Source organism: Pleurodeles waltl, chromosome 12 (genome assembly GCF_031143425.1).
Source record: "Pleurodeles waltl isolate 20211129_DDA chromosome 12, aPleWal1.hap1.20221129, whole genome shotgun sequence".
Lineage (NCBI taxonomy): Eukaryota > Metazoa > Chordata > Amphibia > Caudata > Salamandridae > Pleurodeles > Pleurodeles waltl.
The window spans coordinates 219,919,722-219,942,684 of record NC_090451.1 but is presented as its reverse complement, the minus strand read 5'-3'; the positions used below and the strand labels follow the sequence as shown (position 1 = coordinate 219,942,684).

Genomic DNA, 22,963 nt, shown 5'->3' with positions numbered 1-22,963 from the left:
CCTTCTCAATCATCCCCGCCTCTCCACCTGATGCCAGTATGTAATCTAAGTGAGAGAGGACTCTATGGGCACCAGAGAAGTATGAGTAATGTCTAGTCTCCGGGTGGTGATGACACCATAGGTCAGTTAAGCCCAATGATCTCACCCAGTCAGCCAAATGGGTTTCCCTTGTGAGTTGCACCTTCCTCCCCATCAGCCCTTGACAGCCACGAATGTGACATTCGGGTTGTTCCATGTCATTTCTATTGTGAATGGGATGATTGCCTGACTAGTGTAGCCACTCCCCATCCAGCAGTGAATTCCGCGTGTGTGAGCAGTGTGTACGCTCCCCTACTCAGGAACCCACAGAGTGAACCTCTCAAGTTAGTCTTCTAGAGGAAAACTGCCTGGCTTATGTCTCTTTATATGTTGCTACAAGCCCCCATTTAATTTTGTTGCCCAGGCCGTTTATGTTCCAGGGCAGCACTCTATGTTTGTGAGTATCCTTCATTATCTATGTAAACAACGAGTCTCTGTGACTTAGTGGATATACGCACCACCCCTACACACACACACACACACACACACACACACAACCTGGCTTGTCCCTGTGCATTCTGTAGATCTGTTGAAATTTCTTTCACATTGGAACCCCCTGCTCCGCCCCAAAGCTGCTACTAACTTGTCACTCCAACACAAACTCCCACTCCACCCCCTCACATTTCTCTGTGAGTGCTGTGCCGCCCAGCATTATTACTAATCTGCAGAGAGGACTGAGAGGTCTGTAATCCCACACCCCCAACTCCCAAAAACAAACAAAACAGTACAACCAAAAAAGGGTAAGTCACCCAGGTATGTGGCGACACCAAAATTAAAGCTGTTTAATGTTTACCAGATTAGTCAGTGAGGCTATATGCTGCCGAAGAAAGCTTGTCCATGTGTCTGTGCCCCAAAGTTGTTTCTTGTGATTCAGTGATCGTTATCGCCTCAGCCGGGTCAGATGCAGTGCTGCCCGACAGAGGAGCCCTATAGTCAGCGGTTGTATGTCTACAGCTTGCGCCAGTGGGTGCAGGGGGTCAGGAACTACCTCTGAGCCAGTGTCTGGGGGTCACGGGGGGGGGGGCTGTGACTTAGCAACTCCTTTGCTTCTTTTATTTAAGGCACGGGGTCATCATCTGTCTCTGAGGGGGGGGGGGGGGGGGTGCAGCACCACTGTGGCTGGAGCAATGATTGCCCCGCCATTTCCTTTAGTCTCGGATTCTGTCCCTCGCTCTTGGATACTCTCTGCACTGTAGAGAAGGGGTGTTTCCACTGTGACTATATACTTTTAAGCCCCAGTTACCATACCAGAACCGTTTGTAGCCTTTCTTCAAGCCATTTCCAGGCTTCCTCTGGAGTTTGAAAGAAGTGTGTTTTGCCTTGGTATATTACCTTCAGTTTCGCAGAGAATAAGAGCATGTATTGCATATGTAGAGCACAGAGTTTTGCTTTGATGGCATCAAAAGTGCACCTTTGGCGTTGCACTTCACAAGTGTAGTCCAAAAATACTTGTATTAGTGTGCTGTTGTGTCTCACTTCCTTCAGTTTCCTGGCTTCTGCAAGGATCAAGTGTCTATCCTGGTAGTTTAGAATCGGGCTATGTTTGGTCACGGAGGGACTCCTGGGGATGGCCTAGTGCTCAGTGTGCTCATTCTATTATGAAGCAGGACGCAAGTAGATCTACGGGGAACGTTTATTTTATCCATCCTGTCCGGAAGTGTTGCATATTTGGGCTTCCAACCCCTCCAGGAAGCCCGTAAAGCGCAGTTTATTCCTTCTGACACTATTTTCTGCATCCTCCATTCTCCACGCCATATCTTTGGAGACTTTGCGCAATTCAGCCATTTCCTTCCTAAGAGTCTGGACTGTCTCTTCCAATTTTGAGACATGCGATTCCACTGCTGTAACTATGTGCCACCTTTCTTAAGTCCTGATGTAGAAGAGAAACTTCTGACTTCACTTCTCCAAGACCGCTCTCCAGGGCTGTGCGAGAGGATTGTATTGCTTGCAGTATAGTTGCATTATCAGGCCCTTGTTGTACTGAGTTTGCCCCTGTGTCCTCTGTGGGCTGTGCGACCATAGTAGCATATTTATCTAGTTTCCCCTGTTGGATATACAAACTGGGGACCCATATCCATGGGCTCAATGATGATATCCCCTGGCTTCAGTTTACCCATTGATCGCCAGCAAATGTGTGATTCTCAAGTTTGCCATTGCCCAGCCCAAGTAGGCACTTCCCCTTGTGGTCCATTCCCTCCCCATGTTTGTCCTTTTATCACCTCTTTTTCCCTACACTTTTAGAGTGGATACTTCTCAGTATGCACCCCCTTGCCCTCTTTTGCAGGATTAGCCTTGGCATCTCTATCACAGACTGCTGTGATGTCTGGGGTGCATTGGGGAACAGTTCCCCTTCTTCACATTATTGTTCCCTCTCTTTTGACAAATGTGCACTCGGGTTTCCTAGTGGTTTCACCTGGACTTTCACATTCAGAACATTTCCTTTGCCCATTTTTCTGAGATTACTTTCTTTTCAGATATTGATGTTGTCTCATACTCCTGCACGGTGACCGTCCTTTCCGGATGCACCGTGTAGCAGGAAACCTTCCGGGAGTAGTTCTTTAGTGCCCATTATGGGCCTTGGCTTTCACAAGTCCGTCTTCACTTTCCTCTGACGACGAGACACGTGATCGCGAGCCCGCTGACTTCCGGGTCATGCCGGCGTTCTTATCCCAGGCAACTGCGTTTCCTGACTGTCGATGCAGGAACACGGCCACGGGTAGGTCCCGGACGGAGGAGTGCTGAATACGAAGTAAGACTTTACTTAGGCTCGAGCCGTGGTCAGACGCGTGCAGAGTCTCCGCTTGGTACGGCCATCTGCCGGATGTTTGTCCGCTTACTTAGTTTCCATTGGTCTCTCCGCTCTTTAAGGCATTTCCGTGAGCGTCCTTGTGATGCGATATTGCCGCATACTTTAAGCTTGATTGGTTTTGACTGTAATTTGCGACATACAATGTTTACTAATTTTATTACCTAGCACCTAACTAGGCTGCACTTGTAATTGATATCATGATCGGTCATACGAGCACTATTATGTAACCAGACCCCTGCTTTCCCTACGATCGGGGTTGGCTATTATCATTGACATTACGAGCATTCGTCAACTTACATATTTTGTGCCATGCCTTTTTAGTGATATTGCTCTTCTCTGGGCACGTGTTTTACTATGATGTCCGATCCTTCTGATGGGACGGTAAGCCTATACACCTTGATTCCATCCACTACCACTAAGCATGATACCACTGTGTGTACACTGCGTGCCACCCATTGTCTGTTCGTGCATTTAGTGTATCATTACATATGTGACATGATGTATATGCCTTTGTGTTCACTCTACAGGTTGACCCTTACATTAGACTAGCCTGACGTGCAGCCTTTTTTGTAAGTGACTGGAGTTTAATTTGACTGTCAGTTGGGACAAATTGTGTCATGGTACTGTTTTCTTTAGGAGAAGTATAGAGATAGATTTTTTGGTCCTGATGAAGTGTCTGTGGATCCTGTTGGACCGTACAGAAACGAAACATGTTGACCCCTTGCCCTAGGATTTAGGCTAATTCCTTAAATCCCTAGACTTCAGGTGGAGTGCGAGAGTGTTTTGAGCATCATCTCATCTATCACTCTCCTCCTTGGTTTTATCACTTTGGCCATCACCCTTTTACGTTCATTAAATTAGGTGTTCTGCTAGGGTTTTGAGCCAATTTTAACCTGTTTTGTTCTGCCATTTCTTCTCTCTCCTTGCTTGTGGGATGCCTACAACTGGGCACCACTCACTCTATTTTCTTTGTTTCGGCACAATGCTCCTGCGAAAAGATCTCCGGCAAAGAGCCCCCCTTATAGGGGTGCCCGTCAGACATTGCAGCGCCGGTCTGACGAGGAGCTCGCCCGATGATGACGCATGACATCCACTTGGATGTGTGAGGGCACTAGCCTCTAACCTAAGGGTTGCCCTGTGTTTTCTTTCATTATTAGGAACAGTGTATTCATGTTTTGTATCAGTAGGTTTGGGAGAACATACACTGGACCTTCAACCTCCCTGTCCCTTATTTTTTGCTTAGCTCTCGTAACAAGGCCATTTTGGCCAGTCCCCCTCTGAGTTAAAGATAAACGAGGAAAACACTTTTTTTTATTAACAATATTCCTCTGATAAAAATCGCAGTGCTTTACTTAAAACGTCAGGTTCCCCCATGACAAACTCCCATCTAAGGCTTACCTCAAAAAATAGCATCCTGAAAGGCACGTACACTCTCAAGTTTGCTTGTCTTGAAGGATACTGTAGTTGAGGCAAACCTTTGGCAAGCTCGCCACAAAAGAAAGTCTGCAAGTTTTGATGTGCATCGCCGATAACTAAACGCTATCCGCCATTTTCAATTCCATGGTAAGCCACTCCCTTGAGTATGGTTTGCAAGGACTTGCTATGATAATTGCATCAGTCTACTTGCAGGGCCCACATACTAATACAATTAATATTTGAGTCAGCCCCATTTTCACTTCCCACAGAAAAGGTAGCATTGGCATGAAAATGTTAAAGAAAGAAAAAGCAAATATATTGACACAAGACGATGGTTCTTGCTGCAATCCCTTAATTAAATTCCGCGTGACTACCTATTATGTTTGTAGAATAAAGGTGTTGGTGTCCTTGTGTGCTTTCCTGATTGGAAACCAGTTTCTGCAGATAGAGTCAGATTTCATTTTGAGTGTGTTCCATCAAGGCAACGGTGTCTTGGTGTAAGATAGCCATAGAGGTCATTGCTTTGTGCTTTATGCTTCTTACAACGAAAGCCAGTGATTTTATACCTCTTCAGCAGCATCTGAAACTTTGTGAGCTGTCAGGAAATATCTTACTTTTACATGTGTTGCAAATGTGAGGGCCTGGCTGGACCCACATACACCCACATCTATTTTTATGTGCTCATTATACACATTGCATAGTAGTGGTGACAGGTTTCTGAGGGCTAGTAACTCCAGTATTTATTGCTACTGTTGCTTTCTTGCAGTCTTTGGCTTATAATAACAGGTCAGTAAAGCCGACAACCAGTGGCACATTAACCGGTTCACTGCCAGGGACGTAAGGGCTATGTCCTGTGGCGCAACGCTCGAGCGCCACGGACGTAACCATTAGGTCCTGGGACTGGCCTTAGGGGGAAGTGCTAGCGCTCCCCCAATGGCCTCCTTCCCCACCCCTCCAGGGCAGGGCTGGAAAGGGAATTGCTTCCACTTACACCCCCCTGCCCCTCTCCCCCCAGTCTCTGATGACGTCAGCACGCAATCAACTCCTGTCGCGCTGGAAGCCATCTTTCCAGCGTGACCGAGGAGAAACAGATTAGTTTCTCCTCAGTACGGGGGGCACGGGAGGCAGAGAGGCATGAAAAAGGAAGGAAAGGCTTTTCGTTCCCTTTTCCAGGGATGTTTGTTTACCATAGGTAAACAAAGAAGGGCAGAGACCCCTTAGGCAAGGGTCGCTACCAGGGGGTAATTTTTTTTATTAGGCCTTTCTGCCGGCCTATATTAATTAGTCTACCAGATACCAAGGAATTTAAAAAACATTGTGTGGTGGTGGCTACCAACCAGTATGGGCATGGTTATGCCCCCACCCCAACTAAAGGGGGTAACAGTCTTTCACTTCTCCCACCGCACACTAAAACATCTTATCCCACGGCAAGCAAGAGGACATTTAATTATTTTGGGTTTTGGTTTTACATTTGGGCCATGAGAGCTTGGCTAACGCTCAAAATCGTCCCACTTGGAATGGTGAGGACTGCACTTTTTGGACTTTGGGACGCTGCCATATAGAAAAATCCACAAGTGGTTTGGGGCATTTCCTTTCGCGGGCACTAGGCCTACCCACACAAGTGAGGGACCATTTTTATCAGGAGACTTGGGGGAACACTGGGTGGAAGAAAATGTGTGGCTCCTCTCACATTCCAGAACTTTGTCACTGAAACGTGAGGAAAAAGTGTTTTTTTGGGCCAAAATTTGAGATTTGCAAAGGATTCTGAGTAACAGGACCTGGTGACAGCCGCACAAGTCACCCCATCTTGGATTCCGCTAGGTGTCTAGTTTTCAAAAATGCACAGGTTTGGTAGGTTTCCCTAGGTGCTGGCTGAGCTAGAGGCCAAAATCTACACTAGGCATTTTGCAAAAACACATCAGATTTCAATGTAAAAATGTGATGTGTCCATGTTGCGTTTCCTGTCGGGAGCATTAGGCCTACCCATGCAAGTGAGGTACCATTTTTATCAGGAGACTTGGGGGAACACAGAATAGCAAAACAAGTGTTATTGCCTCCTGTCTTTCTCTACATGTTTTCTTTCCAAATGTAAGACAGTGTGTAAAAAATACGTCTATTTGAGAAATGCCCTGTAATTCACATGCTAGTATGGTCATCCCGGAATTCAGAGATGTGCAAATAACCACTGCTTCTCAACACCTTATCTCGTGCCCATTTTGGAAATACAAAGGTTTTCTTGATACCTATTTTTCACTCTTTATATTTCAGCTAATGATTTGCAGTATGCCCGGTATAGAATCAAAACCCATTGCAAGGTCCAGCTCATTCATTGGCTCTGGGTACCTAGGGTTCTTGAAGAATCTACAAGCCCTGTATATCCTCGCAAACATAGTCCAGCAGACGTATCTGTGTATTGCTTTCAAAAATCTGACATCGCAGGAAAAAGTTACAGAGTAAAACGTGGAGAAAAATGGCTGTTTTTTCCACCTCAATTTCAATATATGTTTTTTTTTTAGCTGTTAATTTCTGTAGGAAATCCTTGTAGGATCTACACAAATTACCCCTTGCTGAATTCAGAATTTTGTCTACTTTTCTGAAATGTTTAGCTTTCTGTGATCCAGCTTTGGTTCACACCTATTTCTGTCACTAACTGGAAGGAGGCTGAAAGTACAAAAAAATAGTAAAAATGGGCTATGTCTCAGTAAAATGCCAAAATTGTGTTCAAAAACTGGATTTTCTGATTCAAGTCTTCCTGTCCCTGAAACTGGTTAGATGGTGATTTTAGCACCGCAAACCCTTTGTTGATACCATTTTCAAGGGAAAAAACACAAGCCTTCTTCTGCAGCCCTTTTTTCGAATTATGTTTTTTTTTTTTTTTAATCGAAATTGTCGCTGTATTTTGGCTAATTTCTTGGTCTCCTTCATGGGAACACACAAAATCTGGGTACCTCTAGAATCCCTAGGATGTTGGGAAAAAAAGGACACAAATTTGGCGTGGGTAGCTTATGTGGACAAAAAGTTATGAGGGCATAAGCGTGAATTGCCCCAAATAGCCAAAAAAAGGTTTGGCACTGATGGGGGAAAGGCCTGGCAGCGAATGGTTTAATTCCAAAAGTTACCCTTTTCATTCCTATCACAAAAATATGATGCCTGCCACACTACGCATTGCCAAACTTTCTCCCTAGCACTAACACTTCTCAACATGCAAGAGGGCATTGCATTGGACCACCCGAATCTCTCCCTTGCCCTCAGACGTCAAAATAGCCATGTTTGTGTTTCTATTTCCATTACAAAGTACTAGGTGTGCACGCTAGGACCTATGTCCACTTCCAAACCATCCGCAGTGTTTGAAAGTAGGCCCAGGATTGGTGCTGTGTGGTGGACCTCCATTACCAGTTTACCAGGAACAAAAGATAATAAATATAAGAAAGTTCCCATATTCAATAGAATCCTCTTTTTTTCCAGGTGTGGCAACCAGCACGCCAAATCTTAATTAAAACAAATATTTCATCAGCAATGCACACAAATGCTCTAAGATTACATATACCGATGCTGCAGCAATTGGGAATTTGCCTTCTTTGCGAAACGAAAGAACACATTTATGGTAAAAGCTCCCTGCGGCACGTTTGCCACTTTTTGTACAGAAACGACCTCACAGCACAAACACGCGTCCAGCCAAACACATTCAGTGCCGACTGGTGAGCAATGTTGCTATCTATAGCTCAGCTATCAGTGTTTACATCATCAAGGTTCAGTATTGGTTTTGAATCCGATTTTAATTTGTTTATACAAGAGTTCACGACTGCACGCAGATATTAAAAAAAAAAACATTTTGAATAAACACCACGATGCTGCCATCTGGCCCCAGTTATGCCCGCCACTTTTAGCCACTGCTGGATTTCATAGGGTTGTAGATTAGGTTTCTCAGTTAGGGCTATGGACTTACAAAGTCCCATCATCAAAGGGATTTGGCTGAAAAGCCTGGGCCTTCTAAAAATGTCCCATGAGCTGGAGCTACTTAGCAGCAGTGCTCTCACGGGCAGGTATCCCACCACCAAACCCAGGACACAGTACTCAAACGCAACCTCACCTTGAATTGCAGAGAGATACACAAAGGAGTCCTCGTGCTGCAAATTTTCCAGGAAGAGCTGAAAGAAGAAATAGAGCAGTCAATTCCACACCGGGGAGGGCGGCAACACAGCAATAACGAGCAAAGGCCACTTTCCTACAAGCGGACTTTTGAGTACTCAACTACCACGGCACTAAACATTCGTGTACAGACACTTCCCTGGCATCGATCCACTCGGCAGACGGTATGCAGCCGTCAGGTCTGTGGCATTCTCAGTGATCTACTTAATTGGAATGGCACCTTAGAGCAGGTTTAGAGTCCTCGGGTACTCGATAAATGCAGCCACAACTTGCACACACACACCTGCAGTCTGTTAACTGGCACACAGCACACCTAGACCCCGAACACGAAATACACCCAGCACCAAGTACTGAGTATGAGGCTGCAGAACAGGAAGCTAAATCGCTGACAAAAGGTCACAGGATAACCGAGCGTTTGGGGATGGAAACGACATTAGGACTTCATGTCTCTCCGCCCCATCAGCGGGTTGCATTTTACGCCCCCACTAACCTCCCTCCCTTACCTGAAGTACTTTGTTCTGCTGCTCCAGGGCCTGCTGGTCTCGCTGCTCTATCAGTCGGGTGATTGTGCGCAGGGCAGCGGCCCGCACTGGGATTTCCGGGTCATATGCAGATTCCAGAAGCTCCTGAAACTGTTGTGGGGTGTGTGCTGCAGTGGTCCTTTCCGGGGCACCTGTCCTCACTCTAGGGATCTCTGGGGCACCCACTGCAGCACTGGGCGGTATCTCCTGCACAAGAGTGGGTCTATGTGATGGAACGCCATCTTGTGCAGTCTGTTCCTCATTGCCATGTGCTGGGTCCTTAAGGACAGTCTTGTCTGTGCCAGAGCCCTCTCGATGCTTGGTCCGTCCTTGGCCATCCCTGTCGGTACCCGCAGGGCCTCTGGCAGCTGTGTCCGTGTCCTCTGTGGGGTAGGCACCGTGGGTGGCAATCGTGATGCGTAGGTCGCTGGCCAGCTCCTGGATGGCGGGATCTGGGTATACCCGAGAGATCTGCTGCAGCAGGGGGGTCAACTGCTTCATGGTAGCGAAGTCTTCGGACTTTAACTAAAAAATAAATGAAAATCAGAAACAATATATTTTCCCGTCCTAAAAGAGTCACCAATGCGGGGCAGAAAAAGTCACAGACAAACTAGTGTGTGTAAACTTCAGAATGAGTAGAGGTTTAATCTCCCTTCTTCAGCATGCAGAACTCCTCAATCACCTCCTTCACCTAGAATTGTCAGTGTGATACTTGGCTGCCATACACAGTACGATACCCGACCAAAAACCCAGACACAGCACAATGCTGCCCCACAACACCCATTCAGCCACTATGGTGACTGCATCCTCCTAGTTCCATGCTCCCTACCTAGAAAGCCTTACCTGCATATAACCAGAATACCTGTCCTTACACTGACAGAGTACAGTAGCTGCTTCCCTACCTACACCGGGTCAATATTGGACACTCAGGCTTCCACTTGCGCTTGGGATGTACTTTTCCCGGTTATTTTGATCTGTCCCTTACATCCTCCCTTTTTAATCCACGCGCTATTGGGATAGAATCAATGGAAGCCAGTGTGATCCATGGACAGTCTAAAGTCACCTCAATACATTCAGTGAATTATGTCAGAATAGATATCAAAATCCCACTTGACATCATCAAACAAAAGAACATTCGAGAATGGCTATTGTTGGTGATTGTTAGAAATGGAGGTCAAAGGGAACTGTTATCTCTACACTGGGTGGCCCATGTAAAAAAACAAACTGACCAAGGACCAAGTGGCCAATCAGTGCTAAGTGAGAAAACACTGGTTGTCTTCTAGAAGAGTACAGGCTTCAACAAGAGGCGTTCCAATACCTTCAGGCGTGAAGAAGCCACCAATACTGAAGCCTGGACTTATAAGATGTCATCAGATAGTGGTGGCAAGCATTTTGACTGGGTACACTTTGGTTGAAGTCTGCTCCATGAACCACCAGGAACTTTGTGGACGAGACTGCTTTGAGCTCAGGAGGTGGAGCTTCATCACTGAACAGCCCATAAATTGAACGTGGGCCAAGAGCGAACCCATCTTCACCTAGGCGAGGCTGCCTGCCCCCTCTTGATCTGACGATTTGTTTGCATGTGTCCTCTTCTATCATAGAGCTTAATCAACATCTCTATATTAAGACTCAAGGTAGCACTTGCCTTTTAATATATCGTGACCAAAATAAAGGTCAACCCGCCTAAAGGGACAAAACAATTGACAGTACCCGGCTAATCCTCTATAACAAATTATTTGACAACTGGAATGGGTCAATTACTTCTGAAACTGGTGTTGTAGAAGAGAGACTAGGCACTGTTCAGCTACTTTTTATGAGTTCTCCTACTTCACATGAGCATACACAGGCTTGTGCCATGACTTCGCCGACTGAAGCATGTATAACGTCTGCGGTTAATTACACAATAATATCTGACAAACACAGATATGACTATGGAAATGTGCTATAGGTGGGCGCTTCCAAATCAACAGTTGACAAATTACAAGTGGTGCAGAAGGCTGCTGCCCATCTTCTATGTAACATCTCCAAATTTCACTCCACCCGAAAGCTCTAAATTCGCTACACTGGCTGCCGGTTGCTCAAAGAATTAAATTTAAATCCCTCTGCATTGCTCACAGATCACTTCCCAAGACAGGTCCCAAGATTGGGAATGCATGGATCACCCCTTAAATCTCTACAAGACGATTGCATTCTTCCAACTCCTCCTAGCTATGGTTCAGCTGATCCAGCGATTGAGAAGAGGTGGACGATCTTTCCGGTACAATATTTCCAAGCTATGGAATTCAATGTTTACTACAGTCGGACTGCTAAATTGGAATTGTCATTCTGCAAACAGCTAAAGACTTGGCTGTTCGCACAACCTTGTTGATCACCTGGCTCTAAAGGCAGATTTTAACACTGTCACCGCTGTGTAAGGTGTAGTACTCTATAGTGCTGGGATGCCCTAGGGTAGCTATGCGCTCTATAAGTGCCTAATACAATACCTTTAGTAGTTCATGTAGGTAGTGAATGCACCATCTCTTAAAAGGAAAGGGAAGGATGTTCAGATAATAAAACTAGCAAAGTTAATCCTTAGCAACTGTTCTGTGACAACGCATACAGAGGGGGATGATTTGGCAGTATTAAACATGCTGGATATCAATTTGGCAAGTTATTGCAAAAATAATCCCCCATTTCGGAAAAGAAAATTCCAAGACCTTTTTAACCCCTTAGCTGCTGGGCCGTTTCCCCCGTGCTGAGCCCTTTTTTGGCTATTTGGGGTAGTTCGCGCTTAGGCCTTCATAACGTTTTGTCCACATAAGCTATCCACGCCAAATTTGCGTCCTTTTTTTCCAACATCCTAGGGATTCTAAGGGTACCCAGAGTTTGTGGTTTCCCCTGGAGGAGACCAAGAAATTAGCCAAAAAACGGTAACATTTTTGTTTTTTCCCAAAAAATGGGAAAAAAGGGCTACCGAAGAAGGCTTGTGTTTTTTCCCTGAAAATGGCATCAACAAAGGGTTTCTGGTGCTAAAATCACCATCTTCCCACCTTTCAGGAACGGGCAGACTTGAATCAGAAAACCACATTTTTCAACACAAATTTGGCATTTTACTGGGACATACCCCATTTTTACTATTTTTGGTGCTTTCAGCCTCCTTCCAGTTAGTGACAGGAATGGGTGTGAAACCAATGCTGGATCCCGGAAAGCTAAACATTTCTGAAAACTAGACAAAATTCTGAATTCATCAAGGGGTCATTTGTGTAGATCCTACAAGGTTTTCCTACAGAAAATAACAGCTGAAATAAAAAAATATTGAAATTGAGCTGAAAACAACAGCCATTTTTCTTTATGTTTTACTCTGTAACTTTTTCCTGTGATGTCAGATTTTTTCAAGCAATATACCGTTATGTCTGCTGGACTCTTCTGGTTGCGGGGATATAAAGGGCTTGTAGGTTCATCAAGAACCCTAGATACCCAGAGCCAATAAATGAGCTGCACCCTGCAGTTAGTTTTCATTCTATACTGGATATACAGCAATTCATTTGCTGAAATATGAAGAGTGAAAAATAGGTATCAAGAAAACCTTTGCATTTCCAAAATGGGCTCAAGATAAGGTTTTGAGGAGCAGTGGTTATTTGCACATCTCTGAATTCCGGAGTGCCCATACTAGCATGTGAATTGCAGGGCATTTCTCAAATAGACGTCTTTTTTACACACTCTCTTATATTTGGAAGGAAAAAATGTAGAGAAAGATAAGGGGCAATAACACTTGTTTTGCTATTCTATGTTCCCCCAAGTCTCCCAATAAAAATGATACCTCACTTTTGTGGGCAGGTCTAGCGCCCGCGACAGGAAATGCCCCAAAACACAACGTGGACACATCCCATTTTTTGACAGAAAACAGAGCTGTTTTTTTGCAAAGTGCCTACCTGTAGATTTTGGCCTCTAGCGCAGCCGGCACCTAAGGAAACCTACAAACCCTGTGCATTTTTTAAAACTAGAGACCTAGGGGAATCCAGGATGGGGTGACTTGTGGGGCTCGGAGCAGGTTCTGTTACCCAGAATCCTTTGGAAACCTCAAAATGTGGCTTAAAAAACACGTTTTCCTCACATTTCGGTAACAGAAAGTTCTGGAATCTGAGAGGAGCCACAAATTTCCTTCCACCCAGCATTCCCCCAAGTCTCCCGATAAAAATGATACCTCACTTGTGTGGGTAGGCCTAGCGCCCGCGACAGGAAATGCCCCAAAACACAACGTGGACACATCACATATTTTCATAGAAAACAGTGCCTACCTGTGGATTTTGGCCTCTGGCTCAGCCGGCACCTGGGGAAAACCTAGCAAAGCAGCGCATTTTTGAAAACTAGAAACCCAGGGGAATCCAAGATGGGGTGACTTGTGGGGCTCTGACCAGGTTCTGTTACCCAGAATCCTTTGCAAACATCAAAATGTGGCCAAAAAAACACCTTTTCCTCTCATTTCGGTGACAGAGAGTTCTGGAATCTGAGAGGAGCCACAAATTTCCTTCCACCCAGCATTCCCCCAAGTCTCCCGATAAAAATGGTACCTCACTTGTGTGGGTAGGCCTGGTGCTCGCGACAGGAATAGATCACACAACGGTCAATGTTGGTCCTTACATGAGGCAGCTGTTGACCCTGGGGTGATCCATTCCTGACGCAGGCACTAGGTGTAGGCACTCAAGTGGGGTAGTGTTTTTATCAGGACAGGTGAGGAGTCACTGGGTGGTAGGCATTCTGTGGATCCCACTATATTCCTGTAGTTTGTGTGACAGAAATGCGAGAAAAATAGAGTTTTTATTCAACATTTCAGCTTTGCAGGGTATTCTGGGTAGGAAAACTTTGGGGAATCCACACAAGTCACACCTCCGTGGACTCCCCCGAATGTCTAGTTTCCAGAAATGTTTGGGTTTAGTGTGTTTCTCTATATGGCTGCCGAATCCAGGACCAAAAACACAGGTGCCTGCCTTACAAAACCAGTTTGTTTTGCGATAGATAATTTTGATGTCTCCACAATACGATTTGGGCGGTGGAATTTGGGGCTGAACTAAATTGGGGAGCTCCCAAGAGAGCACTCTCTCTCTGCTTGCCGCCGCATTCACCTGCTCTCTGGGTTGGGCTAACCCACTATTACCTGTTTGCACAGACTGCTTGCGAAGGGACAGCAGGACTGTCCTCATCACCTCCCTCATAATGTACTGGAAGAGGAGTTATCGAATGGGACTCCTCCGACTGAAAAATCACTCCCAGAGTCTGCGCCATTGTCCTATCCCTCCGATGCTGTCTCAGTATCTGATGTCTCAGTCTCTGATCCTATGTCAGAGCTGTCCTCTATAACCCGAGTGACGGCAGCAGTCATCCATCAAGATGCCATCTCTGCTATTGGCTAAACTGTTGCTCTAAAACACTAGCCAACGTAGACAGTCACAAAATCGATGGTGTGTGTTAGATACGTGCAACAGTAGAGGCCACCTTACCTGCGCTTCTTCCCTCAATCAGCACGTTCTTTCAAGACACTCAAAAAACACCTTGTCACATACCATTCGTCACAGTCTTTTAGCACCTCCTGCGCCCAGTCCAACAATCATTATTGGTGCTCCCACTCCCTCCTCCACGGATTCCCTCATTACCACCCAGCAAAAGTGCCCTTCATCTCTCCATAGCCGCCCTCCACCCCGCACATATATTTCGTTTGTATTATAGCGCAGGTAATGGATGACTTTACTAATGTACTCAGCTATTTACATAAAATACAGATTTGCTCTTTGCAGTAGGCATATAAACCTTCTTCGCTTCTTTATGGCACTAAAACTGCCACTAGACAAGTCTGACCCTTTTGTAGCAGAAACATAATCACAATAATTACTTGAATTTTTTATTGCTGCCTAAAAGCTACAGTTGAAAAGCGTCAGTTGAAGTATGTGCATTGCTTTTAAGACGCAAGCTAACTGGTGGCATATATATATCTCTTTTATATGTGGGTCTTGTTTTCCTGGGGGCCGATCGCAGCCCCCAGGGAAACCACACACGTATTGACAAAAGTGATAGATATATATATAGAGATATATATATATATATATATATATATATATCTATATATATATCTATAGATATATCCATGTAGATAGATATATCTACATAAAAAAAAAAAAAAATATGCCCCCGGGGGCCGTTTTCCGAGGGGGCCGACCCCCCCCCCAAGTGAAATCCCTTTCAGAAAACACTTTCAGAAGGCCTCGTAAGAAAGGGGAGACTCTCCCCTTTCTTACGAGGCCTTCCCGAACGTGAGGAAGGCCGTTTTCCCCATCGGAGCAGTAAGCGGCCGCAAGGCTGCTTCCTGCTCCGATGGGGAAATCAACATTGTAACATCACAAAGGGGCGGGTGGGGGGCGGGGGGAGACACGGAAGAGCTTCCGTGTCTCCCAGGGACAAAAATATATATTTTTTTTTAAATCCTCGGGTTCGACGCACCCGAGGATTTATTAACCCCCTTCCTGGTGTCGGCCACTGGCCGTGACCCGCACCAGGGAGGTAGTGTCGACGCCCGCACTAATGCGGTTAAGGAAATTCAGTATTAAACATGCTGGATATCAATTTGGCAAGTTATTGCAAAAATAATCCCCCATTACGGGAAAGAAAACTCCAAGACCTTTTTAAGGAAATTCAGTATTAAACATGCTGGATATCAATTTGGCAAGTTATTGCAAAAATAATCCCCCATTACGGGAAAGAAAATTCCAAGACCTTTCTAAGGAAATTCAGGTCTTTGTTAAATCTATGGAGAATAAAATCAACACCACTAGTATGATGTGCCAGCAAAGACCCCTAGCCGTGAGTGGCCAGAGTATGGAAAATCTTCCTTCATCTATTGTGCTAGATAATGTAATGGGCACACGTGACCAGCAGATTATTGCAGGGCCTGCACTCTCAATTGCTACCTTACCTGGGATGTGAATGGAAAATCTTGCAGTGCTCCTCCCAGGTAATGAATTGAAACATGTGATGCAAGGGAAAGGAGGGATTCATCTGAAACTCCCCTCAGAATCTAATCCTTATGTAAATGTTTTTGAATCAGTTCCTCATTTAAAACCTATGCAGACAGAAGGAGGTCTGGACTTAATCCTTAAGAGCGCTCATTGGCTAGGGAAAAATGCAGACTGGCATAGCATTTTAAATGGGGAAATATTCCCTACAGGAAGTGTGTGTTGCATGGGTCAGGAACTCAAACAATCACCGGAAGATTGTGTGGCCATTAATATCAGAAGCCCAACACTGGTTAAAGCATAGTTACAATAATTAAATTATCGGGCCAAACTACTTGGAAGAATTCATGCTCGCCCACTTGTTTTTTTATTTTTTAAACTGACCTCCATCTCATCTTCAAATCCCTAAACGTGATGTGGACAGAAGCCAATTGGAAAGGCCTTTATCACCTTTGGGCTTCAATTTAAATGTAACTAACAGATGTGCTCCACTGGACACTGTACAATATGTTGAATGACTGGGAAACCAGTTCACTTCTATAATTTTAAATCCCTCACAATCTGACAATCATGTATAAAGTAAGTCCCTACTCTGGTTCCTTATAATAGGCCAACTCAAAGGAGTAGTATCACCCATGTTATAAAGGCCTGCACTTTCTTCCTGGAATATAGCTGGCATTCATTCCAAATTGACTAACTTAGAATGGCTGGGCTTTCTAAACAACTATGACATCATTTGTTGTCAAGAGACACGGGCTTCAGATGACTTTTTTGTTGATGGTTTTCATTCATTTAGCAAAGCAACTAGTCCTTCCTATGCGGGCACACAAGGGGTGGGGGGGCTAGAGATTTTTGTTTCAACTAACATTTCATACTTAAGTGCTGATATAATTTTTTACTTTGGCTGGTATCAAGTTATAGATTATTCTCTCTCTAGAAAGTATGATGTTTTGCTCATTAATGTTTATATTAACATTTTTGATAACAACTCATCAGAGCTTACAGACCTGTACATGACACATTGACCAAGTTTACCAGTCAATGGTGATATGTGCGGGAGATTTCAACATTGCCCTTTGTAACCATATTAATAACTCGGTATGTAGTGTTGTGGATGTATATGGAGAAGGTATGTCCCATTTTAAACACTGCCCATATATATTGGGAGGCCCTAAACAGGCAACTCACTAAATATAGGCTAGTGTTAACTAGTGACTTAGCAGGGAAAGACAAGACAGACAGTCCAACCTCTACAGGTTCCCGCCAAGGCAGTACTACAGATTTTATTGCAATCTCCTCGTATGTTCAAGCTTTATTTAAAGACTAAGATTATTTTTAATTGTCTGAGCTATTATATTCCCCTTTACTTGAATCTGCATCTACAGCTTAAGTATAAATGCTTACAACCTGGTGAGCTGGAGTACAGGGAGAACAAGGGCACAATGATAAAGTGGGAGAAAACAGATGCCACCTTTATTATAAAAGAGATTGACTAAAGGGAATAGTAATCATGTGAATCCATTTTCACCTGTCTGTCATCTGAAGCCGATAATAGCTCCATTATTAATTCTTATATATCGACTAGTAGAAAGATATCATGCACTCTGACAGTACCAAAATATAATAAGCCTATATCTGGGCATAGAAGGTTTAACTCAGCATGCTCAAATGCCCACAAACAATTTTTAGAGGTGCTTAAACAGACCCCATGTGACAGTACCCTCATTAGGCAACTGATCCTCACCTATAAAACAGCCTCAGAATCTTATAAAGATGGGATTAGTAAAGCAGCATGGGCAAACTTCAAACAGTTAGTATTAACCAGGGACTCCAGGAGATTCTGGGATATAATAAACCACCCTCGTTTTGTTGATCCTACCCACTCTAAAATTGTGAATCACATCCCTGCTGATTTATGAATGGCTCATTTTGCCAAAGTATTTGCCTCAGACTTTAAGGAGGACCAACTAGCTGATGATGCTGTGAATATTAACGCCCAGCTTCTCTATAATTATAGTAGTTCTATTGAAGTCACCTAAATTAGCCCAGCAATTATGACTTTTTCCTCAGGATAAGCCCCAGGGCTGGACAGAGTACTTGTGGACATCTTTACATTTAATGTTGCTTTATGGGCTCTGATTATCACTAATGTATTAAGAACTGTGATTCAAGGAGGACCCATCAGGACATGGAGAGAAGAAGTTATCCTCTGTTTGTCAGGGTATCCGTTTGCTATATACTGACTCTAGGGAGGATATACCATGGACAGTTTATAACATCTGTTGTTAACCTCTCATGCCTACGTCCTTGTGACTAAATAAAAACCAATTTAGTCATACTAACCAGCTTTATTTATAATATGATAATCTACTGGAAACATAATCTGTGCAGTTCTTCTCTGTTTGAGGAACAAGGGGAGGTTCTGCGAATGGTGGCAAATGCGGGGGTGTTCCACAAAGGAAAGGGCATAATCCCTCTGCACAGTTGCACCAACTTGTTGGAAGTGATTTCAGACTCTTCGGACAGGTGGTGCCAGGTCGTGCCACCAAAGGGATGGTTATGCTGGGTTGGAAGCTCACTAAAGCAGCTTGGAGGCTGTGGCATTCAGAGGGGCGGAGGAAAGGACAGTTGGTTGGGACTGGCTCCCGCACCCTATGTTGGATCCGTAACCACGAAAAGGCTGGGTAGCCTGCTGGGCGAGGGTGCAAGGCTGGCATCGAGGACACCCATAGGAGTCCCAGCTGCGACCACAGAAAAGACAAAAAGACAGATGCTGTGGTCAGGAAGACAGAAAGCAGCCCAGGGATCTGGTGGTGACCTGGCTTTCACAAAAGCACTTGAGTACAGTGACAGCTTTGTTGCCAAATAGACGAGGGCCATTGAAGGGCACGTCGAATAAAGATGCTTGGACATCCCCTGAGAACATAATGAACTGCAACCAGGCTTGGCCGAGAAGTGCAAATGCAGAGGACAAGGCCCTCCCGAGCGAGGCCATGGTGTCCAGTCTGCACCTGATGGTGAACCTGGCTGTGCCCTGACCATCCACCAATGCTTGATTAATGATTGCTCAGCCTTCTTCAGGAAGCATAGGCAGCAGCTGTGCAACTGAGTCCCATACAGCACAGGAATATTGGCCTAAGAGGCTTGCAGTGTTCAACGACTGCAAGGCCAAGCTGGTGGAAAAGAAGGTTCTCTTCCCAAAAGTGGCTAGCCTCTTGGGATTCCCTATCCGGTGAGGTGGAAGGGAATGCGTTTGGGTTGACCTTAACTGTTGAGACCTGCACCACCAGGCTCTCAGGGGAGTGATGCTAGGAGAGGGCATGCTGGGGCTCTTGGGGCAGGAATATGGTGACATGCAATCATGAGGTGCACAGGAACACCTGTGCAAGGTTTAGCCAAGGCCCCAAAAAGAACATCTGTGAGGGCCTCATTAAAGAGGAGCAGTGACCTGTCAGAGCTCTCCCATGAGTGAAGCACCTCCATCGAGTCTTGACCTTGACAATTGCAGATCAAGGACCTCCGCTACCGTATGCAGCATGGTTGCAAACATGCACCTTTCTCGAAACAGGACCTGGAAGGGAAGGCATGCCAGAGTAAGGGAAGGTATCTAGACCACTGGCATCACCCAGCTACTCATACCATTTGTCTGCTTGGCCAGGGTCCTCCTCAAAGAGTTAATGTGCCTCTTCTTCATCCCACACCCTCTTCAGATGAGAAGGGAATGTCTAAGGGCAGCAAGTCTGGGTAGATACAGTCTGGGTGGATACTGCCTGGGCGGCACCAGAGTCAAAATCAAGCGGTGTTAGGCCAGCACCGTCTTGAATTCAGAAATAGTAATAGGCTCGTCTTCCAGCGGTGCTGGAGATTGCATCAGGAGGTTTGCGGCTGGGCGGGCTAAGGCACCCGTGGAGGTATCAAACAGGGGGCGGAACCAAAGGGCCCAGCTGGCGTCAGGTGTGAACCTGCCAGCAGTACTCTAGCAGGGGCATCTCACGGCTCTGTGGGGCCCAAGCATGTGTCAGAGGGAGTCATGGCCAAAGGATGGCATACATCATGGCTTCATCAAATTCTTTCAATTGTCGGGGAAGAGCAGAGTGGGAGCCCGCCACTGGCTCCACAGGTGGCATGTGGGAGCGGGCCTCGATGTATATTGTTTGGATGGTGAAATCTAAGAACGCTTTTTCTTCTGCTTCTTGGACTTACCCAAATTCAAGGAAGATGTTTTGGTGTGAGAAGACTACTATATGTAAACGTGAGAGTGGCGCCAAGATCTCGCCCAGGAGCAAGAATGATACAAAGCCTTCTTCTGCCATGCCACCAGGCGCTTCATTGCGCACTCGCAGAGCACCCTGGGGTGCACAGACTTGCACTCATCGCAGGCCTTGGGGTCGTGGCCCAATCCCAGGAACCTGAAACAGACCAAATGTGAATCAAACACAAGGATCTGCCTGTGACATTCTCCACAAGTTTAGAAAACCATTAAGGGACATATCCCTAGTGCACTGGATACAAATTGCTCAAAAAGAGTTGAAAAAGTTGAAAAGGATCGTCAGAAAATGACAGGTAACTCTCCAGATCCACGCTGTTGGCCAGAAAGATACTGATATTAGCGTGCCTGGGTGGCCCCTATAAAGGCACTGCTCATGTCACTTCCAATGCTGACTACGCCGATGCGGAGTTAATTGATGCCATGTACTGGCCTGCAGAGGTCCTGCTCAAGGTTTTTCGGACCCAGTCTGATGCCTGGGGAATATTCTAAAGTGAGGAACCTGTGGTTAGAAGTCTCTATCAGAAAAATAAGGGCCACTGTTTTCTGCATTCACACTGAAAGAAGCATCAGAGGGTCAGTTGTAGAAGTATACATTTGTGGTGAACCACATAGTTGTCATACAAATCTGATCTGAACATCTGTGTAGAATGCCACGGATGATCCTGTGGTTCTGCAAGAGCATGTTTGAACATTCAATGGAAGAGGTTTCTTTTGCAGAGTGTAGAGATGGAGGAAGGGATCCACCTGGCAGTAATGATCTTGGGTGAAGACCTGTCTGCATGTGTATAAACACAGGTGATGAAGCAATGGTCACTCAACAGCATTCTACTTTTTCTATCCAGATGGACTGTGAAAACAAGTCTGACATGAATGTTGTGCAATACTTACTGAACTGAAGAGGGGTGTGGGTGCAGAAAGAAAACTTGTGAAATTTCTCATTATTAAGGTGAAATTTAATCAGTATCTTTGCAACAAAGGATTAATGTATCCTGTGCACAGCCTTGGTGCCATAGAAAACTGGTTACAGTCAAGCATGCAGAGTGTGCATTTTGCTAATATGTCTCGCAGAAATATTGTGGCAACGAAAAAAGCGGATATCATCAAAAACTGCTTGATACCACAGTAGGCCATAGTAGGCAAGGCTTGCGTACAAGACTGATCAGGATAATGTTGAAGTCCAACATGGGGGAGTTGCCGGAGTTCTTTTGTATTTTGCCGATGTGAAGAGTGAGGTGCAATGTACAATGTGATTATGTGAGCAGACTGGTGTAAGGTGAAAGTTAAAAATAACTAACGGATAACTCGCCCCTTTTAATATACATGTGCCCTTATTATCATTAAAAAAACTATATGCAGTAGTGCATTAACCAGAAATGGATACAATGGTCCAGACTGGCTCCGAAGGTAATGAGTAAAAAGAAGGTCGACATATTTCTTGGCTGTTTAAAGTCAAAATTGATCATAGCAATTGTCAGGACCAAAATCCTAATCTATTTGTGGTTTGGGCCGTCAAAGTGAGCAACATATCATTGTAATCGTATCCAAAGTCCCTCCTTCACCTTTCACAACCTGAAGGTTAAAAACGACCTAAATGAAGAAAAACACAAATAAATCAAATGAGGGTGTTAACATCTAGTAGCATGCTAAACAATATAGTAAGGCGCATGCTGGGGGAAGGTTCACCCTGATAGTGCAGATAAAAACTGAGCCCTATAGAGGCCTCAGACAGAGTATGTGTACACAAAATAAGACACTGACACATAACGTATATGTGATGAACCAAAAAGCACAACATAAATGTGATATAACCAAAATGCCATGCAATACGGGGAAGCACCAATGGCCCAGACTATGAGGCTCGCTATATTAGGAGGAATACTCTGACCCAGCATGAGTGGCAGGGAAGACGATCACTGGTGTAAAAGTAGTCTGATGAGGAATAACCATCAGTATCACGTACTTGTAGCCCGAGAGGGGCTCTCATAACGTCAAAAAATTCATCAACGAGTAATCTGGAACCAGCACTTACAGAAAGAAAGAGCACACTTTGCCCAAGACCTACCCCATCTGTCGCCACCACGGAGCTAACTGTGGAGCAGAGCAGGTGGCATTATGTAGGCAGCGTGCGGAGCTCAACGCGAAACAGGTGTGGGCAGTGAAAAGAGCTAGGACGTCACTGAAGCGTAAATCTAAAGATGGACACCATCTTAGAAGTAGCACAAATATGGGGAAAAGAAATACAATCCCCGATACATCAAAAGGAACTCCAGTAACAATAAAGAGGTAAGTAATGCAACTTATCAAAAGGGCAAACATGGGCCCCCATAAGGTAAGACTCTAAGTCCTGGCCCCTGAAAAGATATCAGGCCAGGACGCTCCATAGACTAAGCGTCCAACTGCGGGCGCCATCTTAAGAACGGGGATGTATTTAAATAATGTATTGCCTGAAAAACAGTCCCATCAAAGGTCTCATAACGGCCAGGGATCAAGGCGAAAAATACACATTAACTCAAGATAGTGTAAAAAAAAGGGGCATGCCTCTTAAAAAAAAAAAAAAAGCCTGCAACTTAAATGTGAGAAACTGCACCAGGCAGTCATGTTATGTCTCAGGGGATAGAGCGGACCCTATACGTAACCCCGGGTACCAATCCCTGAAATGCACAGAAACAACCATCACTGTAACACCACCTGGCACATCCCAGCATGAGGAGGCGTGTAGATAGAGCCTTCTCTCTGT

At 45.1% G+C, this 22,963-nt stretch overlaps 1 protein-coding gene across 2 annotated transcripts in view; it reads right to left on the bottom strand.

Moving 5' to 3' along the window:
* The window catches only part of TANGO6 (transport and golgi organization 6 homolog), a 515,068-nt gene that overhangs the window by 141,161 nt on the left and 350,944 nt on the right, over positions 1-22,963 (bottom strand). For both annotated transcript variants that reach the window (XM_069217099.1, XM_069217100.1), the window contains exons 13-14: positions 8,956-9,498; positions 8,394-8,451 (exon numbers count right to left, since the gene is read on the bottom strand). In XM_069217099.1, the coding sequence (XP_069073200.1) occupies positions 8,394-8,451; positions 8,956-9,498 (601 nt within the window). The remainder of the gene's footprint in view (positions 1-8,393; positions 8,452-8,955; positions 9,499-22,963) is intronic.